This window comes from Saimiri boliviensis, chromosome 3 (assembly GCF_048565385.1).
Source record: "Saimiri boliviensis isolate mSaiBol1 chromosome 3, mSaiBol1.pri, whole genome shotgun sequence".
Lineage (NCBI taxonomy): Eukaryota > Metazoa > Chordata > Mammalia > Primates > Cebidae > Saimiri > Saimiri boliviensis.
In genome coordinates, this window is record NC_133451.1 from 376848 (window position 1) to 403167 (window position 26320).

At 42.9% G+C, this 26320-nt stretch overlaps 1 protein-coding gene and 1 long non-coding RNA gene across 5 annotated transcripts in view; one reads left to right on the forward strand and one right to left on the reverse strand.

Moving 5' to 3' along the window:
• The first annotated feature begins 7093 nt into the window (after positions 1-7093).
• LOC141583961 (uncharacterized) overlaps positions 7094-26320 on the forward strand; it is a 30089-nt gene continuing 10862 nt past the window's right edge. For 3 of the 4 annotated variants that reach the window (XR_012516777.1, XR_012516778.1, XR_012516779.1), the window contains exons 1-3: positions 7094-7250; positions 9325-9451; positions 9961-10055. This is a non-coding gene — a long non-coding RNA (uncharacterized LOC141583961). Of the gene's footprint in view, positions 7251-9324; positions 9452-9960; positions 10821-26320 lie in introns of those variants that run through there. The other variant, XR_012516776.1, reaches the window with a different exon arrangement.
• LOC120363567 (uncharacterized) lies at positions 7341-8060 on the reverse strand (the record flags this gene model as incomplete). The annotated part of the gene is given in 3 exon segments (XM_074395696.1): positions 7341-7467; positions 7469-7644; positions 7647-8060. Coding segments are annotated over 3 exon segments (717 nt in total), but the record flags the coding sequence as incomplete, so codon positions are not given.

Below are 26320 nucleotides of genomic sequence, written 5' to 3' on the forward strand. Positions count from 1 at the left end.
ACCACCTCTTACTTGCTCCCTTCCAGCCACCCTGGCCCTGTGCTCTTCCTGGAATATATAGGCCCCTTCAGGGCCCCTGCACCTGCTGTTTCTTCTGCCTGAAACTGCCGTTTCTTTAGATAGCTGCACAGCTTTCTCCCTTACCTCCTTCAACCCTTTGCCTAAATGTCACCTTCACAGTGAGGTCTTCCCTGACCTGCCTCTAAAGATGCAGAACTGCCTCCCTCAGGGGTTTGCTGTCTTTTCCCTATCTCTTTTTCTCCACAGTCGTTATCACCACCAGTCACACTACATATATTGTTTATTCATCTTGTCTCTTATCTGTCTCTCTCAAGGAGAACTCAGGCTCCCAAGGATGTGGGCATTGTTTTGTTCATTGCTATACCCCCAGGAGCTGGAATAGGGTAGGCTCTGGACACGTGGATGAATGAATTGAAGGAGTCTACATTGCCTGGGAATGGGAGCTGGGAATGGAAATACAGGCAAGAAACCTCTTGGATCTAAGGGCATCTGACATTTTTCACATAGGTTATGCAGAGGAAACAGGGAATCAGACATTAATTTTCAATTAGGATGAGAAAGACTCAAGTGAGCAATAATTAGCATCTGGGGGAGTAGCAGGGGAGGATACTGAGTGGGAGGGGCTGGGTGAAGGTGGAGTCCTCTAGGAGAAGGGGTTGCCAGTCCACCCAGAGGACAGCAAAAGCCCAGGAGGGGCCTGATACAGTTTGGCTGTGTTCCACCCAAATCTCATCTTGAATTTCCATGTGTTGTGGGAGGGATCTGGTGGGAGGTAATTGAATCATGGGGGCAGGTCTTTTCCATGCTGTTCTCATGATAGTGAATAAGTCTCATGAGATCTGATGGTTTTATACAGGGAAGGTTCCCTTCATGAGCTCTCTTCTCTTTTCTGCCACCCTGTGAGATGTGCCTTTCACCTTGTGCCATGATCGTGAGGCCTTCAAAGCCATGTAGAACTGTAAGTCCATTAAACCTCTTTCTTTTGTAAGTTGCCCAGTCTTGGGTATGTGTTTATCAGCAGCATGAAAATGAAAATGGACAAATACAGTAAATTGGTACCAGTAGAATAGGACACTGCTCAAAAGATAACCAAAAGTACCACATTTCTAAAATCCAACCCATCACTGATAGGCTCCTAGATTGATTTTCTGTCTTTGCTATTGTGCATAGTATTGCAATGCACATATGAGTGCATATGTCTTTTTGGTAGAATAATTGGGTTTCTTTGGGATAAATACCCAGTATGGGATTGTTGGATTAAATGGTAACTCTAAATTCTCTGAGAAATCTCCATACCGCTTTCTAAAGTGGCTGAACAGATTTACATTCCTACTAGGAGTGTATAAGTGTTCCATTTTTCCACAGCCTCACCAATATCTGTCTTTTCTGACTTTTTTTTTTTCTTTTTGAGACGGATTTCGCTCTTGTTACCCAGGCTGGAGTGCAATGGCGCGATCTCGGCTCACCGCAACCTCCGCCTCCTGGGTTCAGGCAATTCTCCTGCCTCAGCCTCCTGAGTAGCTGGGATTACAGGCACGCGCCACCATGCCCAGCTAATTTTTGTATTTTTAGTAGAGACGGGGTTTCACCATGTTGACCAGGATGGTCTCGATCTCTCGACCTCGTGATCCACCCGCCTCGGCCTCCCAAAGTGCTGAGATTACAGGCTTGAGCCACCGTGCCTGGCCCTGACTTTTTAATCATAGCCATTCTGATATGAGATGATATTTCACTCTGATTTTGATTTGCATTGCTCTGATGATTAGTGATGTGGAGCATATTTTCATGTTTGTTGGGTGCTTGTAATTTCTCCTTTGATAAGTATCTGCTCATGCTTTTGCTCGTTTTAAAATAGGCTTTTTTCGCCTTTTTTGATTGTTTACATTTATTACAGATTGTGGAAGTTAGACCTTTGTCAGATACATAGTTTGCAATTATCGTCTTTTTATTTTTTTTTTTAATTTTCTATCTTCTTTTATTCCATAGATTTTCTCTTTACTCTGTGGATAGCTTCTTTTGCTGTGTAAAAGCTTTTTAGTTTAATTAGGTCCCACTTGTCAATGTTTGTTTTTCTTTCAATTGCTTTTGTGGACTTAGCCAAAAATTCTTTCCCAGTGTCAAGAAAATTGTTTTTTTGTTTAGTTTTTTTTTTTTTTTTAGACAGAGTCTCACTCTGTGGCTCAGGCTGGAGTGCAGTGGCACAATCTTGGATCACTGCAACTTCTGCCTCCCAGGATCAAGCAATACTCTGCCTCAGCCTTCTGGATAGCTGGGATTACAGGTGCCTGCCACCACACTCAGCTAATTTTTTATTGTATTTTTAGTAGAGACAGGGTTCATCATCTTGGCCAGTCTGGTCTTGAACTCCCAACCTTGTGATCCACCTGCCTCGGCCTCCCAAAGTGCTGGGATTACAGGTGAGAGCCACCACACCTGGCCAAGAAAAATTTCTAGGTGTTCTTGACCCAAAAAATTCACATATATGTGTGCTCTTCCTCCTCCTCCTCTTCCTCTTCTTCTCCTTCTCCTTCTTTTCCTTCTTCTTTTCCTTTTTTTTTCACTTCCACTTCTGTTTCTTCTTATTTATTATGTATATGCCCACCAACAAACAACATGCTAGTGTGAGCATCTCTGTGCAGATGCTCAAGTGTTCTTATGAGATGCCTTTGAGGAGGTAGAATCCTTTATGCAGTAACATGTGACTCTCAACTTCTTTTTTTTTTTTTTTTAATATGGTTTCACTCTGTTGCCCAGGCTGAAGTGCAATAATACAATCTCAGCCCACTATAACCTGTACCTCCCAAACTCTACTGATCCTCACACCTCAACTTCCCAAGTAACTGGAACTGTAGGCTCACACCACAACACCCAGATCTTTTTTGCATTTTTTTAGATACGAGATTTTGACACGTAACTGAGCCCGATCTTGAACTCCTGTATTCAACCAATTCACCCACCTTGGCCTCTCAAAGTGCTGAAATTACAGGTGTGAGCTGTCATGCTTGGCTTCTTTCAACTATTGATACATATTTTAAAATTATCTTTCAAAAGGTTATTGAACATGTATACACTTTGCAAGTATGAACAGTGTGTTTCTACTGCTCATAAAAAGGGACAATATTAGAAAACATTTAATTTCCCAAACTGATGGTCAGACAAAACTCATATATTTTGTAGCTTTTTTTCCTAACCACCATTGAAGTCAGATGTCTTACGAAAAATGGCCATTTTTACTTCTTTTAATGTGTAATTTTTTTTATAAATTCTGTGTATTTTTTAATTGAGTTTGTGATTTTTTTCTTTATTGTCAGGGGTTTCTAACACCTTTTGTGTGTGTGTGTGTGTGTGTGTGTGTGTGTGTGTGAGACAGAGTCTCACCCTGTTGCTCAGGCTGGAGTGTAGTGGAGCAATCTCGGCTTGCTGCAATCTCCGCCTCCCAGGTTCAAGCAATTCTTCTACCTCAGCCTCCTGAGTAGCTGGGATTACAGGTGCCTGCCACCAAACCTGGCTGATTTTGTTTTTGTATTTTTAGTAGAGATGGGGTTTCACCGTGTTAGCCAGGATGGTCTCGAGCTCCTGACCTCGTGATCCACCCGCCTCAGGCTCCCAAAGTGCTGGGATTACAGGCATGAGCCACCGTGCCCAGCCCTTAACACCTATTTTACTGCAATCTCTCCCACATCATTCTAGCAGGGCAATGACTGTCCACACATTCAAGAATACATCTGTCATGCCAGGCGCAGTGGCTCACGCCTGTAATCCCAGCACATTGGGAGGCCGAAGCGGGTGGATCACGAGGTCAAGAGATCGAGACCGCCGGGCGCGGTGGCTCAAGTTTGTAATCCCAGCACTTTGGGAGGCCGAGGCGGGTGGATCACGAGGTCGAGAGATCGAGACCATCCTGGTCAACGTGGTGAAACCCCGTCTCTACTAAAAATACAAAAAATTAGCTGGGCATGGTGGCGCGTGCCTGTAATCCCAGCTACTCAGGAGGCTGAGGCAGGAGAATTGCCTGAACCCAGGAGGCGGAGGTTGCGGTGAGCCGAGATCGCGCCATTGCACTCCAGCCTGGGTAACAAGAGCGAAACTCCGTCTCAAAAAAAAAAAAAAAAAAAAAAAAAAAAGACAGGTTTCCAGGATTCCAGGACAGATTGATTACAAATAACCTGCAAATGCCTGACACCCTATAAGTATCGATTTTGTTTTTCCTTTATTTAAAGTTAAATTTGTTGTAAGATGATATTGACTTATATGTAAGTGAGGCAGGAGAACAGGGTTTGGAGGCAGGGAGCTTAAAGCCAATTCGTGCTGACTTCCTAAGAGAAAAAGCACCAAGGTCTGGGAGCAGGGAACCTAAGGCCAATTAATATGAACTTTCCACATCTAAACCAAAAGGTAAAACCTCATCTACACCCAGGTAGCAAAGGATCAAAGGCTACTGTCACTACAACCCTCCCCCTTGCACCACTTCTCTGATAGAAAAGGAGAGTGCCGCCGGGTGCGGTGGCTCAGGCCTGTAATCCTAGCACTTTGGGAGGCCGAGGTGGGTGGATCACCTGAGGTCAGGAGTTCAAGACCAGCCTGGCCATCAGGGTGAAACCCATCTTAAAAAGAAAAGAAAAGAAAAGGAGAGTGCCTTGCAGTGGCCATGGGCCAAGCACAGGCCATGCCTTCATCTGCATAGGGTACAAATTCACCTCAGCCTTCAATTGCCACAGTCCAAATCTTTCATTCAGATAATGGATAGCTGATAGGGACCTCAAAAGGAGTACTTAAAACCCAGAAAACTTTGTAACCGGGTCCTTAAACTGCTTGCTGGGGCCTACACCCACCCTGTGGAGTGCTTTCTCACTTTAATAAACCCCCGTTTTTGCTGCTTCCTTCATATGTTTCATTCCTTTGTGCGTTTTGTTTGATTCTTTGTTCAAAATGTCAAGGATCTGGATAACTCATATTCACAGCCTTCCTTCTGGGAACAGAAATGCAGGTAGATACGGATGCAGGTGATTTGTGATTAAACTCACACAGTGCCCCACACCACCGGAGAAAAACATACAGTTACAGCCTGACAATTAGGTCCAAAGGCAAATAGCAAAACAAGAAGTTTGCCTTCAGTCTATTCCCTCTACATCTAAACTCTGGAGGCCAAGGCTGTGAAGAGATCTGAAAACATGGTGCTCTCTCCTCCTGGGGCCCCATCATTCTTTTTTACTGTCTGATATTTAAAAGGAAGAGGAACCCCTGAGAGAGGAGGCAGTCAGAGGCTGGTTAGGAAGATAGGGAGGGAAGGTCTCGGGAGAGGAAAAACACATGCAGGACTGCACCTGCACCACCCATGTAGCTAGCAGAAGAAATATGATTGAGAGCTTCCTCTTATGCCAGAATGTTGCTCAGAAGGGACTGTCCCAACTTAGGCCCAAGTGTAATAAATCAACCTAAATGTCATTAACTTGACCAAGCTCCTTATAATGTTACTAACATGACATAAGTATTTTGGTTTTAGCTTTATGCTTTCCACCTGCCCTGGGTTTCGCCGGGGCACTCATGGGTAATAACCAAGATGGAGATACTGTGGTCAACCCCAGACATATTCAGATGCAACACCCTTGAGGGGAACTTTACCCCTCCCATTTGGGCAGAACCTGCAGAAGACTTCCTTGTTTTTGACACATAAAAGACCTAGAACTCAGCTCCATTTCTGGCAACCTGCTCTTATGTCTCCTCTTGCTGAGAGCTTTCCTTTTGCTTAATAAATCCTACTCTGCTTTACTCTCTGGTATCTGTATGCCTTATTCTTCTGGTCAGGGGATGAGAGCCCAGACCTGGCTGAACTGAGGAGTCCACCACACCAGCACCAAACAGCAACTGGGAGACCGTGGTCTTCACATGGACACTCTCATCTTGCAGCCCCTGATCTCTCTAGGGTCACTGTCCCAACCACCCTTAACCCGGAGGAGAAAAGTTGGTAGACAGGCTGTTTCCTCTCTTCCAGCAGAAATAAGGTGTTTCAGGCCCTCACTTCCCTGAGGTCAGAGCCCTTGCGGCTGCACTCATTGTGGCAGTCACATGCCTTATGCAGCTACTGGGTACCTAGAATATGGATGTTTTGAAGTAAAATGTGTTGCAAAAGTAAATTATACAGTGAGATTAGAAGAATTAAATCAGAAATATACTTTATTTCTAAATAAATATTGATCACATTAAAACAATAGTATTTTGGATAAAAGCGGTTAAAATTATAATTTCACTTGTTTATTTTTATTAGTTTTGATGTGGCTAACAAAAAATCGAAAATTCACAAATAGCTAATTTTTTTTTTTTTTTTTTTTTTTTTTGAGAGGGAGTCTCGCTCTGTTACCAGGCTAGAGTGCAGTGGAGCGATCTCTGCTCACTGCAACCACCACCTCCCAGGTTCAAGCAATTCCCCTGCCTCAGTCTCCTGAGTAGCTGGAACTACAAGTGAGTGCCACCTAGGCCAGCTAATTTTTTTTTGGTATTTTTAGTAGAGACGGGGTTTTACCATGTTGGACAGGATGGTCTTGATCTCCTGACCTCGTGATCCACCCACGTTGGCCTCCCAAAGTGCCGGGATTACAGGGGTGAGCCACCGGGCATGGCCCTAACATTTTATTTTTTAGAGGATTGCTTCCCTCTTCAAATCTCAGGTGTCCTACTCAAAAGACCAGAGGTCAGAAAGGTTATGAAATGTAAAATATTAAAATAGTTGTCATTATATTGTTTCCATTTGTGAACAAGAGTGTGTCGGTGTGTGCGCACGCGCGTGCGTTCACAATTTATAAATGCGTGTAACCTTAACACGTCTGAGGGTTAAAAATGAACCCCCAACAGAGCCAGGCTTAGCACCGAAAGCCCTGGCCGAAAGTGCCCGCAGGAACGAGTCTGTCACTCTTGCCTCATTCAATGCACGGTATGGTCGCTATTTCTGTCACTCAAAGCCTGAGGGCGTGGAGCTTGGAGCCACACCCAGTCAGGGCGCTGGACTGAGAACTGCCCAATCAGGCGCGCAGCCGGAGGAGAGAGGGCGGGATCCGGAATCTGGCGCGCCTTTTGCTCCAGCCCCAGCTGGGTTAGGGCCTCGCCGCCCTGCTTCCACCCCGTCAGGGAGGCCCGGGTGACTCTGCCACAGCCTCGGCCTCCGTCGCTCTGTGAGCTGCGGGCATCGCATGATTCGCAGCTGAGACTCCGCGACACCCTGAAGCCCAGAAATGGTGAGTGTGCGGGGCAGGGCGTCCCGAGGCCGGGGAGGCCTCCTCGGAACCGGCGGGAAATGGCGGCGGCGGCGGGACCGAGTGTGTGAGCCGAGTCCCCGCCGCCGCCGCTCGGCCGTCGGTCCTCAGTCCCCTCCGGTGGGGGACCCGGGCTCCCGTCGGCCCCCGCACGGCGGCTCTGGCCCGGCCTGCAGCCCTTCCTGTGCAGCTCTGCGCCCGCACCCGCAGCGTCCCCGGGCTGTGAGGTGAGGAGGAGCCGATCGGGAAGACGCCGGCGCGGCGTGCGCGGTGCCTGCGTGGGAGGCGCTGTGGTCCGGGGTCCCGCCGCTACTGGACCCCGTTCGGAATTAGATGGAGGCTCCGTGGAAACATGGAGTTCCTGTGAGCAAACGGGGACTCGGGGATGGGACGGCCCCGGCCGTGGCTCGTGGTTTGGGGGCTGCCCGCGGGTCTTGAAGGAAAGGCTTTTGTGAGGTGTGTGAGGGAGCGAAGCGAATCACCCGCCCGCCCCGACTTTCCCGCCGGTTCCCTCGCCCTGTGCGTGTCCCCCGCGTGGCGTTCCTGAGGGGCGTCTTTTCGAATCCACCGGCGTAGGTGCGCCCAGCGCTGCGCTGAGTTCTGAGCAGTTCTGCCACGTGATTGAGCCTGAGGAGCGTGTGGGCGCCCTTGGTTTGTAGGCAGGCGTTCAGAACTGGAGACGCGTGTCCAGAGGCAGGGACTGGCGTCTGCGGGGGGCAGCTGCGGGAAGAGCGCTGAGCTTGTGGGGTCGGCGCTGACCCTGGGTGGTGTCGTTAGTGAGTTGCTGGACATCGCGTTGGGGTTGGAGCGTTGACTGGTGTTGAGCACGTTTTCTGTCAGAAGACAGACGTGGCTGAGTCTGGGCTGGAGGGAGATGCTGGGTGTTGGAGGGAGACCCGGCCGGGTTCAGCACATGCGCTGTCCTGTTGTTCCAGGCCTCCTCCGGGGAGAGAGGGAACTGGAAACCTAGAGGAAAGGAGTTCTGAGAAAATCGATTCCTTGCCCCCTGCTGCCAGCCCCCACCCACTAACCCACTCCTGAGCACACCCACTGGGCATTTGCATGGCCACATCCCTCCCAGGAGAGAGTTCTACTATCAGGAATTGTGCCCATTGCCAGCTTTGCTCCTGCAGTTTCTCCTAAGAACACACATAATGGCCAGAAGACCTGTAACTGGGACTACGGGTACATTCCACCACGCCCAGCTGTTTTTTTTTTTTTTTTTTTTTTTTTTTTGAGACGGAGTTTCGCCCTTGTTACCCAGGCTGGAGTGCAATGGCGCGATCTCGGCTCACCGCAACCTCCGCCTCCTGGGCTCAGGGAATTCTCCTGCCTCAGCCTCCTGAGTAGCTGGGATTACAGGCACGCGCCACCATGCCCAGCTAATTTTTTGCACTTTTAGTAGAGACGGGGTTTCACCATGTTGACTAGGATGGTCTCGATCTCTCGACCTCGTGATCCACCCGCCTCGGCCTCCCAAAGTGCTGGGATTACAGGCTTGAGCCACCGCTCCCGGCTTTTTTTTTTTTTTTTTTTTTTTTTTTTTTTTTTTTAGCAGAGACAGGGTTTCATTGTTTAAGGATGGTCGCGATCTCCTGACCTTGTGATCTGCCCGCCTTGGTCTTTCAGAGTGCTGGGATTAGAGGTGTTAGCCACCTGTAATCCCAGCACTTTGAAAGAGCCTAAAAAATTCCTGTTTTTTAAATTAAATTCATCACATGATTCTACCACGAGGCCAGGGTCAAGCATGAGGGCTTCCAGATACTTTAATGAGAAGTGAGTTCACCCTTTGTTCCAATAGGTCACACAGAGCCTGCTCTGCTTGGTTTTGGGTGGGGGCAGGTCAGTGTAGCCCATATTTTCACTCTAGCAAGAGAAATTACTGGCATGCCCTCCTTTTTCCTCAGTTATATAATTTTTTAGAGAACATTACTGTGTTGAAAGTTATTTCATCAGATAATTCCCGTCAGTCCCATAAGTCAGAATTAGCTCTCTTAACTCATTTCTCCTGTTGTCAAATTAAGAACTCTGTCACTTGATAAATATGTGTTTTCAGGAACTCTTAACATTCAAGGATGTGGCCATAGAATTCTCCCCAGAAGAGTGGAAATGTCTGGATCTTGCTCAGCAGAATTTATATAGAGATGTGATGTTGGAGAACTACAGAAACTTGGTCACCCTGGGTGAGGATAGCTTTAATATGTAATTCCTAATACTCCCTAAGAGTTTTATTTTTTTCCTTTGTAGGATGTCTCTTGGGAGCTTCTGCTTTGCATGGATTAATTTCAGTTTCTTTCTTCATGAAGAAATTGGGAGTTTGCTGATGTGAAAAAGAAAATCTTTTAAAATGTTTCATCTTTACCTAAACCTTCTCTTTTCTTGAAGTAATTTGTGTCCTTCACTCTAGATTAGTTGGTAATTCTAGAAATTCAATGTTATAAGATATTATTTTCCACATCTTAAAATCCAGTTTGCACCGTAGTATTGGGTAGTGAAATTCAGAACCGACAGATTTAAAATACTTAAATATTCTAAAGATTCTGTCAGGAATCTTTAAATAAAAGCAATTATTTTATTTTTTAAAAATCTTCCATAATTTATCTTTTCTGCGTAGCATAGTACTAGGTTGGTAATTAGAGAATCCTCAGCAATAGTCATGTTAATTTTTTTTTTTTTTTTTTTAATAAAACAGGTGCTGCTCCCTCTAACTCAGACGGGGTCACCTGTTTGGAGCAAAGAAAAGAGCCCTTCAGTGAAAGACATGTGAGACAGTAACTGAAAGCCCAGGTAGGTGAGAGTGAATGAAGGAGATGACACAGGCAAGGGGACCAGAGGTGAAGAAGGAAGCCAGGCCTTAGAATGTATTTGGAAAGGCCCTTCTCCAGTGAAAATAATTTCTGAAAAGGCTGCGTTTTTTTCTCATGTTCACAAGTAGGGGCATCTTTAGGCCATGCTGTTAAATATTCTAAGAATTCTCTTTTTTCTTTAGTGATCTCCCTTCAAGTTTACAGGGAGAGCCAGTGTCCACTTTATCACTTAAAAGGGGCTGCATGATCTGACTGCTGTTTCATTGCTTTTGGAGACGTACGAATATTTGTGTTATTGAGGAGCTCTATGTTAATGTATTTTTTTCAAATATTGTTTTTGCATCATGTCTAAAATATGTAAGGCAAGTAGTGGACATGTTGGGATTTGGTTCAGAAATCCTAGGAACACCAGGGACAGATGTTGCATCTTTTCTGCTTAGCGATTTTTTTTTTCTTTTTTTTTTGAGACTGTCTTGCTCTGTCTCCAGACTGGAGTGCACTGGCATGATCTCGGCTCACTGCAACCTCCGCCTCTGGGGTTCAAGTGATTCTCCTGCCTCAGCCTCCTGAGTAGCTGGGACTATAGATGCCCGCCACCATGCCCAGCTTATTTTTGTATTTTTAGTAGAGATGAGGTTTCAGCATGTTGGCCAGGATGGTCTCGATTTGTTGACATTGTGATCCACCCACCTCTGCCTCCCAGAGTGGTAGGATTACAGGCATGAGCCACCGCACCTGGCCCCGCTTAGTGATTTTTAATTCTTTTTTTTTTTTTTTTTTTTTGAGACGGAGTTTCGCTCTTGTTACCCAGGCTGGAGTGCAATGGCGCGATCTCGGCTCACCGCAACCTCCGCCTCCTGGGTTCAGGCAATTCTCCTGCCTCAGCCTCCTAAGTAGCTGGGATTACAGGCACGTGCCTCCATGCCCAGCTAATTTTTTGTATTTTTAGTAGAGACGGGGTTTCACCATGTTGACCAGGATGGTCTCGATCTCTTGACCTCGTGATCCACCCGCCTCGGCCTCCCAAAGTGCTGGGATTACAGGCTTGAGCCACCGCGCCCGGCCAGTGATTTTTAATTCTATGGCAAGTTTAATTCTGCAAATTCTTGTTAGCAACTTTATCAGAATGATAAGCATTTTCCTAAATACAAAAAAATGTAATGTTAATTGTTTTTCAAATTGTTATTGTTTTAGTAGAAACTGAGATTTGTAATTTTTTTTTTTTTTTGAGACGGAATTTCACTCTTGTTACCCAGGCTGGAGTGCAATAGCGTGATCTCGGCTCACCGCAACCTCTGCCTCCTGGGTTCAGGCAATTCTCCTGCCTCAGCCTCCTGAGTAGCTGGGATTACAGGCACGCGCCACCATGCCCAGCTGATTTTTTGTATTTTTAGTAGAGACGGGGTTTCACCATGTTGACCAGGTTGGTCTTGATCTCTTGACCTCGTGATCCACCCGCCTCGGCCTCCCAAAGTGCTGGGATTACAGGCTTGAGCCACCGCGCCCAGCAAAGATCAATCTTTTTTTTTTTTTTTTTTTTTTTTTTTTGAGACGGAGTTTCGCTCTTGTTACCCAGGCTGGAGTGCAATGGCGCGATCTCGGCTCACTGCAACCTCCGCCTCCTGGGTTCAGGCAATTCTCCTGCCTCAGCCTCCTGAGTAGCTGGGACTACAGGCATGTGCCACCATGCCCAGCTAATTTTTGTATTTTTAGTAGAGACGGGGTTTCACTTGTTGACCAGGATAGTCTCGATCTCTTGACCTCGTGATCCACCCGCCTCGGCCTCCCAAAGTGCTGGGATTATAGGCGTGAGCCACCGCGCCTGGCATATTATTATTTCTTAATAACTATTATCTTACAATTTTAGTAAGAAGCCTACTGGGATTCTGTCATTGAGATCAATCTAGATATAAAAATGTGGGTCTCACACATACACAGACCTATATAAGTTATATACGTGTATTGTAAATTCTCACTTAACATTGTTCATACTTTGAAGCAACATATTGTTTAAGAAAACTTTTTAGGACGGGCGCGGTGGCTCAAGCTTGTAATCCCAGCACTTTGGGAGGCCGAGGCGGGTGGATCATGAGGTCGAGAGATCGAGACCATCCTGGTCAACATGGTGAAACCCCGTCTCTACTAAAAATACAAAAAATTAGCTGGGCATGGTGGCGCGTGCCTGTAATCCCAGCTACTCAGGAGGCTGAGGCAGGAGAATTGCCTGAACCCAGGAGGCGGAGGTTGCGGTGAGCCGAGATCACGCCATTGCACTCCAGCCTGGGTAACAAGAGTGAAACTCTGTCTCAAAAAAAAAAAAAAGAAAAAAAGAAAACTTTTTGGGCAGCCGTGGTGGCTCACGCCTGTAATCCCAGCACTTTGGGAGGCTGAGGCGGGCAGATCATGAGGTCAGGAAGTTGAGACCCACCTGGTCAACATGGTGAAACCCCATCTCTACTAAAGATACAAAAAATTAGCCAGGTGTGGTGGCATGCGGCTGTAATCCAGCTATTTCGGAGGCTGCAACAGGAGAATCCCTTGAACCCAGGAGGCGGAATTACCATAGTTTAATTGCATATGGTAACATTGTTTTATTTAAAGATGCAGTTTTCGGGAACCTATTTTGACCGTTAAGTGAGGACTTACTGTACAACTGTGTTTGTATGACATGGATTTTTCTTTTTTTTTTTTTTTTTTGGCCTGGCAATAAATATTTTAATTTTTGCTTCATTTTCATGATGACAAATAATTTTCAAGTTTATTTCCTTGTTTATTTAAATACAAAGCTAAACCAAAAACAGGTACAATCAAGACATTGTATCTCACATTTACACTCCTGTCGGATCCTCGTCCAATTTGCTGACCACTGACCAGGCTAGTGGTAGGGTGGGAGGGAAGACTTTCTTAGGTAGCACCGTCTTGAGGCCTGGGGTGGGGTTGTGGGGAATCAAAGATGAGGACAGGCTCTCATACCTGTCTCCATTCACATTTACCTGGGACCAGGGTGGGCAGGAGATACCAGGTCACGGCTCCTGAGCCCCAGCCTCCTGGACTGAAGGAACAGTGAGAATCAGTTCTGTGAAGGGAGGAAGGAGGCAGCCACTTATTCCTCCTACCCTCATAGTCAAGGTGAAAACCTTAGCCCTATCGTTGATTCCTGGGGGCTGCCGGGCCCTATGCACTCCCCTGTACACCTTTTTTTTTTTTTTTTTTTTTGAGACGGAGTTTCGCTCTTGTTACCCAGGCTGGAGTGCAATGGCGCGATCTCGGCTCACTGCAACCTCCGCCTCTTGGGTTCAGGCAATAACCTCCTGAGTAGCTGGGATTACAGGCACGCGCCACCATGCCCAGCTAATGTTTTGTATTTTTAGTAGAGATGGGGTTTCACCGTGTTGACCAGGATGGTCTCGATCTCTTGACCTCGTGATCCATCTGCCTGGGCCTCCCAAAGTACTGGGATTACAGGCTTGAGCCACCGCACCCAGCCTGTGACATGGATTTTTCTAATAAAAATTGTATAACTATATATTTAATGTGTACAATGTAATGATTTGATATGCATATACATTGTGAAATAAAATACAGTCAAGTTGATGAACACATCTATTACCTCAAATTTTTTTTGTAGTAAGAACACTTATGATCTGCTGTAGCAAATTATAAGCATAAATTGCAGTATAAGTAACTATAAACACAGTGCTATTTGGCTAATCTAATGCGAATTTACATTAGATTTCTCAGACTTACTCAACTTGTAACTAAAAATTTGTATTCTTTGAACATACCCTCATATTTCTACCCCCAGGTACTAACAACCACCATTCTACACTCTGCTTCTGTGAGTTCACTTTTTTAGATTTCCCATGTACCTTAAAACAAGCAGTTTCTTTGTCTTTCTGTGTTTGGCTTATTTTATTTAGCATAATGTCCTCCAGGTCTATCCATGTTGTAAATGACTAGATTTCCTTCTCTTATGGCTGAATAGTATTCTGCTGTCTATATATACATACACACATATCATATTTTGGCTATTGCAAACAATACTACGGTGAACATAGGGCTAAAGATATCTCTTCAAGGTACAAATACTATTTCTTTTGGTAGGATGCCCAGAAGTGGTACTGCTGGATTATATGATATTTACATTTTTATTTTTTACTGGTTTTTATGATGACGATTTATTTACATCTCACCAACAGCATACAGATTTCCCTGGTATGTATGTCTGTATTGGGAAAAAATACATAATCTTTTTTCTATTTTTGAATGGGTTATAATTGTTTTGCTTTGAATTGCATAAGCTTATACATTTTTGAAATTAACTTCTTATTAGATACATGGCTTGATTTTTCTTTTTTTTTTTTTTTTTTTTGAGACGGAGTTTTCGCTCTTGTTACCCAGGCTGGAGTGCAATGGCGCGATCTCGGCTCACCGCAACCTCCGCCTCCTGGGTTCAGGCAATTCTCCTGCCTCAGCCTCCTGAGTAGCTGGGATTACAGGCACACACCACCATGCCCAGCTAATTTTTTGTATTTTTAGTAGAGACGGGGTTTCACCATGTTGACCAGGATGGTCTCGATCTCTTGACCTTGTGATCCACCCGCCTCGGCCTCCCAAAGTGCTGGGATTACAGGCTTGAGCCACCGCGCCCGGCATGGCTTGATTTTTCTATGTTGTAGGGTTAAAAAAATTTTTTTTTTTTGCTGTGCCCAAGCTGTTTAATTTGATACAGTCTCACTTGTTTGTATTTTTTATTGCTGTGCTTTTGATGTCTTATCAAAAGTTACTGCCAAGACCAATGTCAACAAGATTTTTTTTTTTAAACATGTTTTCTTCAGGAGTTTTAAGGTTTTATGTCTTACATTTAAGCCTTTCATTTTGAGTTAATTTTGGGGTATGGTTTTTTTTTTTTTTTTTTGAGACAGAGTTTCGCTCTTGTTACCCAGGCTGGAGTACAATGGCGCGATCTCGGCTCACCGCAACCCCCGCCTCTTGGGTTCAGGCAATTCTCCTGCCTCAGCCCCCTGAGTAGCTGGGATTACAGGCACGCGCCACCATGCCCAGCTAATTTTTTGTATTTTTGGTAGAGACGGGGTTTCACCATGTTGACCAGGATATTCTCGATGTCTTGACCTCATGATCCACCCGCCTCGGCCTCCCAAAGTGCTGGGATTACAGGCTTGAGCCACCGCGCCTGGCCTGGGGTATGGTTTAAGAAAACGATCTACTTTTATTTTTTCTCTTATGGGTATCCAGTTTTTCTGGGACCGTGTTATCAAGAAGACTTCTTTCTGCATTGTATATTCTTGTTGGCCTTGTCAAAGATTACTTGACCTTGTATTCCTGGTTTTGTTTCTGGGCTCCCTATTCTGCTCTGTTCATTTCTGTATCAATTTTTATCCACATACTATACTCTTGATTACTATAACCTTTAAATAAAATTTGAAATTAGAGAGTATGATGCCCCAGCATTGTTCTTTCTCAAGATTGCTCAGGTTATTTAAAGTTTTTTTAGGTTACTTAAATTTTACAATTGTGTTTTCTATTACTGTGAAAAATGCCACTAAAATTTTGATGGGGATCATGTTGAATCTGTAGATGATTTTGGATAATATGATACTTTGACAGGGTTAGTTATCCTAACGGAATATGTTTCCATTTATTTGTGTCTACTTCAATTTCTGTCATCAATCTTTTTTTTTTTTTTTTTTTTGAGACGGAGTTTCGCTCTTGTTACCCAGGCTGGAGTGCAATGGTGCGATCTCGGCTCACCGCAACCTCCGCCTCCTGGGTTCAGGCAATTCTCCTGCCTCAGCCTCCTGAGTAGCTGGGATTACAGGCACACGCCACCATGCCCAGCTAATTTTTTGTATTTTTAGTAGAGACGGGGTTTCACCAAGTTGACCAGGATGGTCTCGATCTCTCGACCTTGTGATCCACCCGCCTCGGCCTCCCAAAGTGCTGGGATTACAAGCTTGAGCCACCGCGCCCGGCCTCTGTCATCAATCTTATATTTAATGTATATATTTTTTATTTCATTGGTTAAATTTATTTTAATTAAATTTCTTTTTATACTATTGCAAATGGAAATTATTTCTTTTTTTGGCAAGTTTGCTGCTACTGTATGGAAATGCAACAAATATTTGTATATTGGGCCAGGTGCAGTGTCTCATTTCTGTAATCCCTGCACTTTCAGAGTCCAAGGCAGGTGGATCACTTGAGGACAGAAGTTTGAGATGAGTCTGGACAACACAGTGAGATCCTGTCTAGAAAAAAAAAACAAAAACCCACAAGTATTCATATATTGATCATGTATCCTGATATCCTGATACTTCCATGAATGCATTTCTTAGTTCAAAGATTTTTTTGTTGTTTTACTCTAGGGTTTTATATATATATATATATATATATATATATATATATATGTATGTATGTATATGCATGATCATATTATCTACAAACAGTAATTTTTACTTCTTTTCCAAGCTGGAGAGCTTTATTCTCCTTTTCCTTGCCCAATTGTTCTGAAAGAAACTTCCAGAAATACGGTAAGATAGAAGCTGTGGCCCTAGAGGCAGGCCTGCAGATCTTGGCCTCAGCTGTGGTCTCTGAAGCAGCCCTGTGTCTGTACATTTGAAGGATCTAACAATGATTATAGTTTCTATAAACTATTTTTGACAGGTAAAGATCTCCTGTTTGTTTGATCCGCAGGCTGATGATATTACCTCTGGGTTTGCAGAGAAGGGTGGTAGCTGGGTCACAAGGATACTGCTGGGTCTGCTGTGGGGTCTGCCTTTGATGGCTGTGTTACCAGAGATTTGTACAGTCATGGATTCTTTGTAGGCTCTGGAAAGATTAAATATCCTTGAGGACATTAATCTGTATGGTAGGCAATAGGGTTGGGTTTTGAAGTTTGTCTGCATATAATGGGCCAAATACCAAGTGTGTGAATGGGTTTGGCTTCTGCTGACTACCTGGGAGCAGTTTTCACAAGTCTGTATGTGGGTCCCAGAGTGTATGCAGCTGGCCACAGACTGACTGTGAGGGCTAGAACTGAGTCACAGGGCTGCTTCAGGGAGCACAGGCGAGGCCAAGATATACAGGCCTCCCTCCAGAGTTTTGGCTGGGTATGTCTCCCCACAGGTCTCTTGATGGGAAGGACCACTTGTGGACTGTAACTGAGAGGAGTTTGAGATAGTTGCAGAACTGTTTCATAATTTTCAGTAAGACAAAGCTTGGTGCACCATTTCCGTATCTGTAGCCATGTCTATGGGCCCTTGAGTTGGCCACCTGGGTGAGGGCCTGCTTTTCCTAAATAACCTTCCTTGAGTTCTGGCTCCACTAAGGTTTCACAACTCGAACCATAGGCAAGCATCTTTCTACTTCTGTTTCCTAGTTTACTACTTAAAATATTGTATAAAAGTGGAATCATACACTATTACTTTGTTGGTGTCTTATTTCTCTTAAAATAATGGCTTTAAGATTTTTCCTAATTGTAGCATCTGACGATATTTTTATTTGGGACTAAAGAATATTTTATTGTATGTATAAAGCACATCTTTTTAAATCATTTATCCATTGAAGGATGTTTGAGTTTTTTTACTCTTCAGCTTTTGTAAATGATATGGTTTGGATCTGCGTTTTCATTCAAATCTCATGTCAAACTGCTATCCTTAATGTTGGAGGTGGGGCCTGGTGGGAGATGATTGGGTCATAGGGTTGGCTTATCATGAATGGTTTAGCTTAGCTCCTTTGGTACTATCTTGCCATAGTGAGTGAATTTTCCTGAGGTCTCATTTTTCAAAAGTATGTGGCACCTCTTCTCTCACTGTCTTACTCCTGCTCCTACCATGTAAGATGACTCGCCATCCCTTCACTTTCTGCTGTGGTTGGAAGCTTTTTGAGGTCTCCCCAGAAGCAGAAGCTGCAGTGCTTTCTGTACAGCCTGCAGAACCATGACCCAGGTAAACCTCTTTTTTAAAACAAATTACCCAGTCTCAGGTATTTCTTTATAGCAATGCCAGAAAAAACTAATGCAGTGAATATTGCTGCAGTAAACTAGGATGTACAAATATTTCTTTCAGGTACACTTTGCATATTTTGAATAGATGCTCAGAAGTGGGGCTGGGCACGGAGGCTCATGGCCGTAATCCTGGTATATTCTTGACACCGTTGTCAAAAATAAGTTTGCCATAGATATATGGATATGTCTCTGTATTCTCTCTACTGTTTCACCGATCAGTTTCATGCTGTTTCAATTATTGTAGCTCTGTAGTATCATTAAGTCAAATACTATGATTCCTCCAGTTTCTTTTTTTCTTACAATGGCTTTGGCTATTCTGATTCTTTTGTGGTTCTGTCTACATTGTAGGATTGTTTTTTCTATTTCTGTGAAGAATGGCATTGATGTTTTTCTAGACATTGTATTAAATCTGTAGATTGCTTTGGGTAGTATGGACATTTTAAAAATGTTGATTCTTCCTATTTATGAACATAAAATATTATTGTTTTTTGTCTTTTTAAATTTCTTCCATCAGTGTCTTATATTTTATAGTACTCATTGTAGAGATTTTTCACGTCTTTGCTTAATTCCTAGGTATTTAATTTGTGGCTATTGTAAATGGGATTACTCTTGATTTCTTTTTCACATTGTTCACTGTTAGCATATAGACACACTACTAATTTTTTATTTTATTTTGTATTATTTATGTTATTTATTTATTTTTTAAAGACAAGGTTTCACCATGTTGGTCAGGCTGGTCTTAAACTCCTGACCTCAGGTGATCCACCCGCCCTGGCCTCCAAAGTGTCTGGATTACAGGCGTGAGCCACCGCGCCTGGCCGTCACACTACTAATTTTTTAATCTTTTTTTTTGAAAAGTCTTGCTCTGTCGCCCAGGCTGGAGTGCATTGGCATGATCTCTGCTCACTGCAACCTCCACCTCCCATGTTCAAGCAGTTCTCCCGCCTCAGCCTCCTCAGTAGCTGGGACTACAGGCGTGAGCTAATTTTTGTATTTTTTTAGCAGAGATGAGGTTTCACTATGTTGGCCAGGTTGGTCTCAAACTCCTGACCTCAGGTGATCTGCCTGCCTCGGCCTCCCAAAGTGCTAGGATTACAGGCATGAGCCACCACTACCAGCTGACTTTTAATCTTATATCTTGACTAAATTCAATCAATTCTAGCAGTGTTTTAATGAATTAGGTTTTTCCAAATATAAGACCACATCATCTGCAAACAAAGATAATTTTACTTCTTCCTTTCCAATTTGGATGCCCCCTTTTTTTCCCTCTTATTGCTCTAGTTAGCACTTCTAATACTATGTTGAATAACAGTGTGCATCCTTTGTGCCTCTTCTTTTGTCTTCTTCAGATACAGATACCTTATCAGAATGGTTTTGGGTTTAGGTTCCCAACTTTACAGGGTAATTTGTCGTCAGCCATCCTTTTGTCTTTTCCTGGTCCTAGGCTTCAGAACTGTCTAGGGACGATTGCACATGCCCACAGTAGCCATGTCTCGTGGAGTGTTTAGGGAATAACAGTTACTGCACCATCTCCTTATAGTGGATGGCCTGAGGTGTCAAGTGGACCCTCTGAGGGGAGCAGCTGGGTGCCCTGGTGCTTAGAGCATTCTGTGGTATACACTTCATTTAAAAAGCCACATCCTCATGACATTAAGATTTTCTTTTTCCCAATCCACTTTCCATTTTTTTGGAGACACATTGCTGTTCAGCTAATGGAATTCTGATATTGAGGGGAAAGGCAGAAATAATTTCCACCATCTGGATTTTTTTTCAGAATTGTGAAGGGAGAAAAAGATAATATCCTCAAAGACAAAGTCCATTCTAGCAAGATGGTGCAAGGACCTGCAAAAAAAAAAAAAAAAAAATTATGTACTCCAGGCACACAGGGGGACACAGTGCAGAGGCTCTTGGGGTGGTCATTGAGTACTTCAATGAGAAGGATGAAGGTGGGAAGATGTATATAATAGGACAGAAAACCCGACTTGACACATGAGTCAGACATATCATTATTCTAGCCAGTACTGCTACTCCTTGGGTTTGTTATCTTGAAAAAATTGTTTACTTATTTCAACTTCCATTTGTATTAATTGTACAATGCATTTTATTGGTAGATCTTGAAAAATAGGAAAATATTCTCAAAGAGGCATAAAAATGTAAATTCAAAAAATGTCTAGTGATTTGTTAAAAATTCTTTCATTTTTCCCTTGAGGGTGTGTAATAAGTTTTTGAGATCTGTACATTTTCGGAGTGGTTTCAAACAGAACCTCAGGGCTTTAGTTATGGGATTGTTACTGGGTAAAAAAAAGTAGGAAACATTTCCTTTATGGGTAGAGACGTGTTAATATTTTTGTTGTAAGTTTTGATTCCATTACAACTCAAAAAATTCTCATTATCATTTGTTGTTAATTCAGGTTTAGTGATTAAAAATTTCCTCAACTTTTTTTCAATCTGAAAAGATTCTGATTGATACTTCATTTATAAAGAACAGCCTTGTCAGGTGTAGTCTTCCTACTTGTCAAGGTTTTTTCTTTTTCTCTCTTTATTTGCACTTTAAATATATACTTTCACTCTTATGTGGCTTGCATGGTTTCTGCTGAGCAATCTGATAACCTTATAGGAGTTCCCTTGTATGTGAAGAATTCTCTTTTCTCTTGCTTCTTTTAAGAATCTCTCGCCGGGCGTGGTGGCTCAAGCCTGTAATCCCAGCACTTTGGGAGGCCGAGGCGGGTGGATCACGAGATCGAGAGATCGAGACCATCCTGGTCAACATGGTGAAACCCCGTCTCTACTAAAAGTGCAAAAAATTAGCTGGGCATGGTGGCACGTGCCTGTAATCCCAGCTACTCAGGAGGCTGAGGCAGGAGAATTGCCTGAGCCCAGGAGGCGGAGGTTGCGGTGAGCCGAGATCGCGCCATTGCACTCCAGCCTGGGTAACAAGGGCGAAACTCAGTCTTAAAAAAAAAAAAAAAAAGAATCTCTCTGTCTTTGAATTTTGGCAGTTTAATTATAATGTGTCCTGGGCAATTTTTGTTAGATTCTTCTTGCTATAGACATTTTGAGCTTTTTAATGTCTATATTTCTTCCACGATTAGGAAGAATTGAAGACGTTATATCTTTAAACAAATTTAAGAAACTTTTCTTAAAATTTTTTTTCTCTCTCTCATGAACCTCCTAAAATACGTACATTCTTACCTACCGTTTATTATGCAGTATGGACCCCAAATGCTTTGTTCACTCTTACATTCTTTTTTAAAATTCTAATTAAAGGAACTTTTAAATGACATACTTTTACCTTTCCTGATTTTTTTTCTGTATAAAGTAGTCTCCTGTTAAAGCTTTCTCTTAAATGTTTTAGATTTCCTGTTATGTACTTCAGTTCCAGTATATCTGATTTGTTTTTTTTGTTTGTTTGTTTGAGACAGAGTTTCGCTCTTGTCGCCCATGCTGGAGTACATTGGTGCAATCTCAGCTTACTGCAACCTCTGACTCCTGGGTTCAAGCGATTCTCCAGCCTCAGTCTCCTGAGTAGCTGGGATTACAGGCATGCACCACCACACCTGGCTAATTTTTCGTATTTTTAGTACAGACGGTGCTTCACCATGTTAGTCACGATCGTCTCGAACTCCTGACCTCAGGTGATCTACCCACCTTGGCCTCCAAAGGTGCTGGGATTACAGGCATGAGTGACCACGTTGGCTCTATTTTGATGGTTTCTCTTTATTATAATTGTGATTTTGATCATACATTGTTGTAAAAAAATTTTAGTAATTTGTGGTTATTTTGCGTCTCATTGAGATTCATTAAGATAATTATTTTGAGCTGGGCTCGGTGGCTCAAGCCTGTAATCCCAGCACTTTGGGAGGCCAAGGCGGGTGGATCACGAGGTCAAGAGATCGAGACCATCCTGGTCAACATGGTGAAACCCCGTCTCTACTAAAAATACAAAAAATTAGCTGGGCATGGTGGCGCGTGCCTGTAATCCCAGCTACTCAGGAGGCTGAGGCAGGAGAATTGCCTGAGCCCAGGAGGCGGAGGTTGCGGTGAGCCGAGATCGCGCCATTGCACTCCAGCCTGGGTAACAAGAGCGAAACTCCGTCTCAAAAAAAAAAAAAAAAAAAAAAAAAAAAGATAATTATTTTGAATTCTTACCATTTTTTTTTTTTTTTAAGATCTGTGTTTTATTGTAAGTGGTCACTAGAGCCATTTTTAGTTTATCCTGGTGGTGTTATGTTTGCCTGATCCTTCATGATCTGTGATGCCTTGTTTTTATGTCCTTGCATCTGAAGGACATAAATACCTCTTTCAGTCATTACTAATTAGTTTGGGGAGGTAAATATTTTCTTCTATTGGATCTCTGTGCTGATGAGATTTTCACTGAGATTGCAGTAAGGTGCACTGGATCCCGGGTCACATTGAAGTTCATGCTTGACAAACCTGTTATCAGGGTATCAGACCATTGTGGATTTTTGTCTCTTTTCTGGGGATCCTGAACTTGCTTCAGGATCTTAATCAGTAAGGCTGGTGCTGAGGAAAAAACATCTCCAGTTATATATGCAGATGACAGTGCTGATATAATCAATGTAAGCAGGTGTGGCTTGTGCTATGTGGCTCTTGCTGAGTTTTGGGGAATCCTCTAACCCAGTCATTGGACAGGTTCCTAGATAAGCAGTACTGACTCTTGATCACAGCTGAGAGGGTGTGGAACTGATTCATAGGGCTGTTTCAGGATACACAGCTCAGACCAAAGTCTTCAAGTCTGTTTGTGGGTTTATGGCATTTCTCCCTCTAGATTTCTGGGTGGGCAGGTCTGCTCCCAGACTCTAGCTGACACGGACTGGAGCTGGGTTATAGGACTGCTTCACGATTCACAGTGGGAATAAAGTCAGCCAGCATGCCTACCAGGGGCACATATAGGTGCAGTTTTTGGCAGATCACAGATTAGGAAAACCTATTCTAGACTTTGGTTTCATGGACTTGGAGCAAGATTGTAGTGCGACATCAAGATCCACGATCAAATAAATATTGGCAAGTCTACATTCAGTGACACAGATGTATGTTTCTGTCACTGGGTTCCTGCATGTGCAGAATTTCTTCCACACCATGACAGCTGTGTGCAAGGGACTAATTCAGAGATCACAGACAGAACTGACCTCTAAAGGCCTTTCACCTGAGACACAGGACATTATGAATCCTCCTAGGTGTCTTGACAGAAGGTGCTAGTGGCAGAAACAAATGGTCTGTAGCTATATCAATGAGAATTAATCATTTTATATTGTACCTGGGACTATGATGGACAAGCATGCCACTCAAGCAAGGTGTTTGATTTTCTGTTCCTTGTGTCAGTTTGCTGAGAATGATGATTTCCAGATTCATCCATGTCCCTACAAAGGACACAAACTGATCGTTATTTTGTTTTTGTTATTTTTTTCTTACTTAACAGGCAAAAGTTGCATCCTTTAGAACTCATGATTTTTTTATGCATGCATAGTATTCCATGGTGTGTATGTGCCACATTTTCCTTGTCCAGTCTATCATCAGTGGGCATTTGGGTTCGTTGCAAGTCTTTGCTATTGTAAACAGTGCCACAATGAACATACGTGTGCATGTGTCTTTATAATAGAAGGATTTATAATCATTTGGATATATACCCAATAATGGGATTGCTGGGTCAAATGGAATTTCTATTTCTAGGTCCTTGAGGAATCGCTACACTGTCTTCCACAATGGTTGAACTAATACACTCCCACCAACAGTGTAAAAGTGTTGCTATTTCCCCACATCCTCTCCAGCATCTGTTGTCTCCAGATTTTTTAATGCTTGCCATTCTAACTGGCGTGAGATGGTATCTCAATGTGGTTTTGATTTGCATTTCTCTAATGACCAGTGATCATGAGGATTTTTTCATATGTTTCTTGGCCACATATTTGTCGTTTTTTGAAAAGCGTCTGTTCATATCCTTTGCCCACTTTTGAATGGGTTTGCTTTTTTCTTGTAAATCTGCTTTAGTTCTTTGTAGATTCTGGATATTACCCCTTTGTCAGATGCATAGATTGCAAAAATTTTTTCCCATTCTGTTGGTTGCCGATTAACTCTAATGACTGTTTCTTTTGCTGTACAGAAGCTCTGGAGTTTAATTAGATCCCATTTGTCTATTTTGGCTTTTGTTGCCAATGCTTTTGGTCTTTTGGTCATGAAGTCCTTGCCTATGCCTATGTTCTAAATGGTTTTGCCTAGATTTTCTTCTACCATTTTTATGGTGTTAGGTCTTATGTTTAAGTCTTTAATCCATCTGGAGTTAATTTTAGTGTAAGGTGTCAGAAAGTTTCTGCTTTCTGCACATGGCTAGCCAGTTTTGCCAACACCATTTATTAAACAGGGAATCCTTTCCCCATTGCTTGTTTTTGTCAGGTTTGCCAAAGATCGAATGGTTGTAAATATGTGGTGTTGCCTTCAAGGCCTCTCTTCTGTTCCATTGGTCTATATATCTGTTTTGGTACCAGTACCATGCTGTTTTGATTACTGTAGCCTTGTAATATAGTTTGAAGTCTGGTAGTGTGATGCATCCCACTTTTTTCTTTTTGCTTAGAATTGACTTGGCTATGTGGGCTCCCTTTTGGTTTCATATGAAGTTTAAGGTGGTTTTTTCCAGTTCTGTGAAGAACATCATTGGTAGCTTGATGGGGATAGTGTTGAATCTGTAAATTACTTTGGGCAGTATGGCCACTTTCACTATATTGATTCTTCCTAACCATGAACATGGAATGTTTCTCCATCTGTTTATGTCCTCTTATTGAGCAGTAGTTTGTGGTTCTCCTTGAAGAGGTCATTTACATCCTTTGTTAGTTGTATTCCCAGGTATTTTATTCTCTTTTTAGCAATTGTGAATGGCAGTTCGTTCTTTAAGTCTTTCATTGTTGTATAGTAATGCTTGTGATTTTTGCACATTGATTTTGTATCCCAAGAATTTGTACAAGTTGCTTATCAGTTTCAGGAGATTTGGGGCTGAGAAGATGGGGTCTTCTAAATATACAATCATGTTGTCTGCAAATAGAGACAATTTGACTTCCCCCTTTCCTAATTTTGAAGACCCTTCATTTCTTTTTCTTGCCTGATTGCTCTGGCTAGACCTTCCAATACTATATTGAATAGGAGTGGTGACAGAGGGCATCTTTGCCTAGTGCCAGATTTCAAAGGGAATGCTTTCAGTTTTTGCCCATTCAGTATGATATTTGCTGTGGGTTTGTCATAAATAGCTTTTATTATTTTGAGATATGTTCCATCGATACCTAGTTTATTGAGAGTTTTCAGGATAAAGTGCTGTTGAATTTTGTCGAAGGGCTTCTCTGCATCTATTGAGATAATCATGTGGTCTTTATCTTTGGTTCTGTTTATGTAGTGGATTATGTTTATAAACTTGGTATGTTGGACCAGGCTTACATCCCTGGGATGAAGCCTACTTGATCATGATGGATACACTTTTTGACATGCTGTTGCAGTCGGTTTGCCAGTATTTTATTGAAGATTTTTGCATCTATGTTCATCATGGATATTGGCCTGAAGTTTTTTTTTCTTGAGTCTCTGCCAAGTTTTAGTATCAGGATGATATTGGTCTCATAAAATGATTTGGGAGAATTCCCTCTTTTTGGATAGTAATAGTTTCAGAAGGAATGGCACCAGCTTCTCTTTGTATGTATGGTAGAATTCGGCTGTGAATCCATCTTGACCTGGGCTTTTTTTGGTTCTTAGGCTATTAATTGCTTCCCCAGCTTCAGCCCTTGTTATTGGTCTATTCAGGGTTTCAATTTCTTCCTGGTTTAGGCTTTGGGAGGGTGCAACTGTCCAGGAATTTATCCAGTTTTTCCAGGTGTACTGGTTTATGTGCATAGAGTTGTTTGTATTAATCTCTGATGGTACTTTGTATTTCTGTGGAATCAGTGGTGATATCCCCTTTATCATTTTTTAATTGCATCTATTTGATTATTCTCTCTTTTCTTTTTTTATTAATCTGGCTAGTAGTCTGTCTATTCTGTTGATCTTTTCGAAAAAACAGCTCCTGGATTTATTGATTTTTTTTTTAAGCGTTATTTTGTGGCTCAATCTCCTTCAGTTCTTCTCTGATCTTAGTTATTTCTTGTCTTCTGCTAGCTTTTGAGGTTTTTAAAAATACCTTCCTCCTCTAGCTCTTTCAATTTTGATGATAGGGTGTCGATTTTAGATCTTCC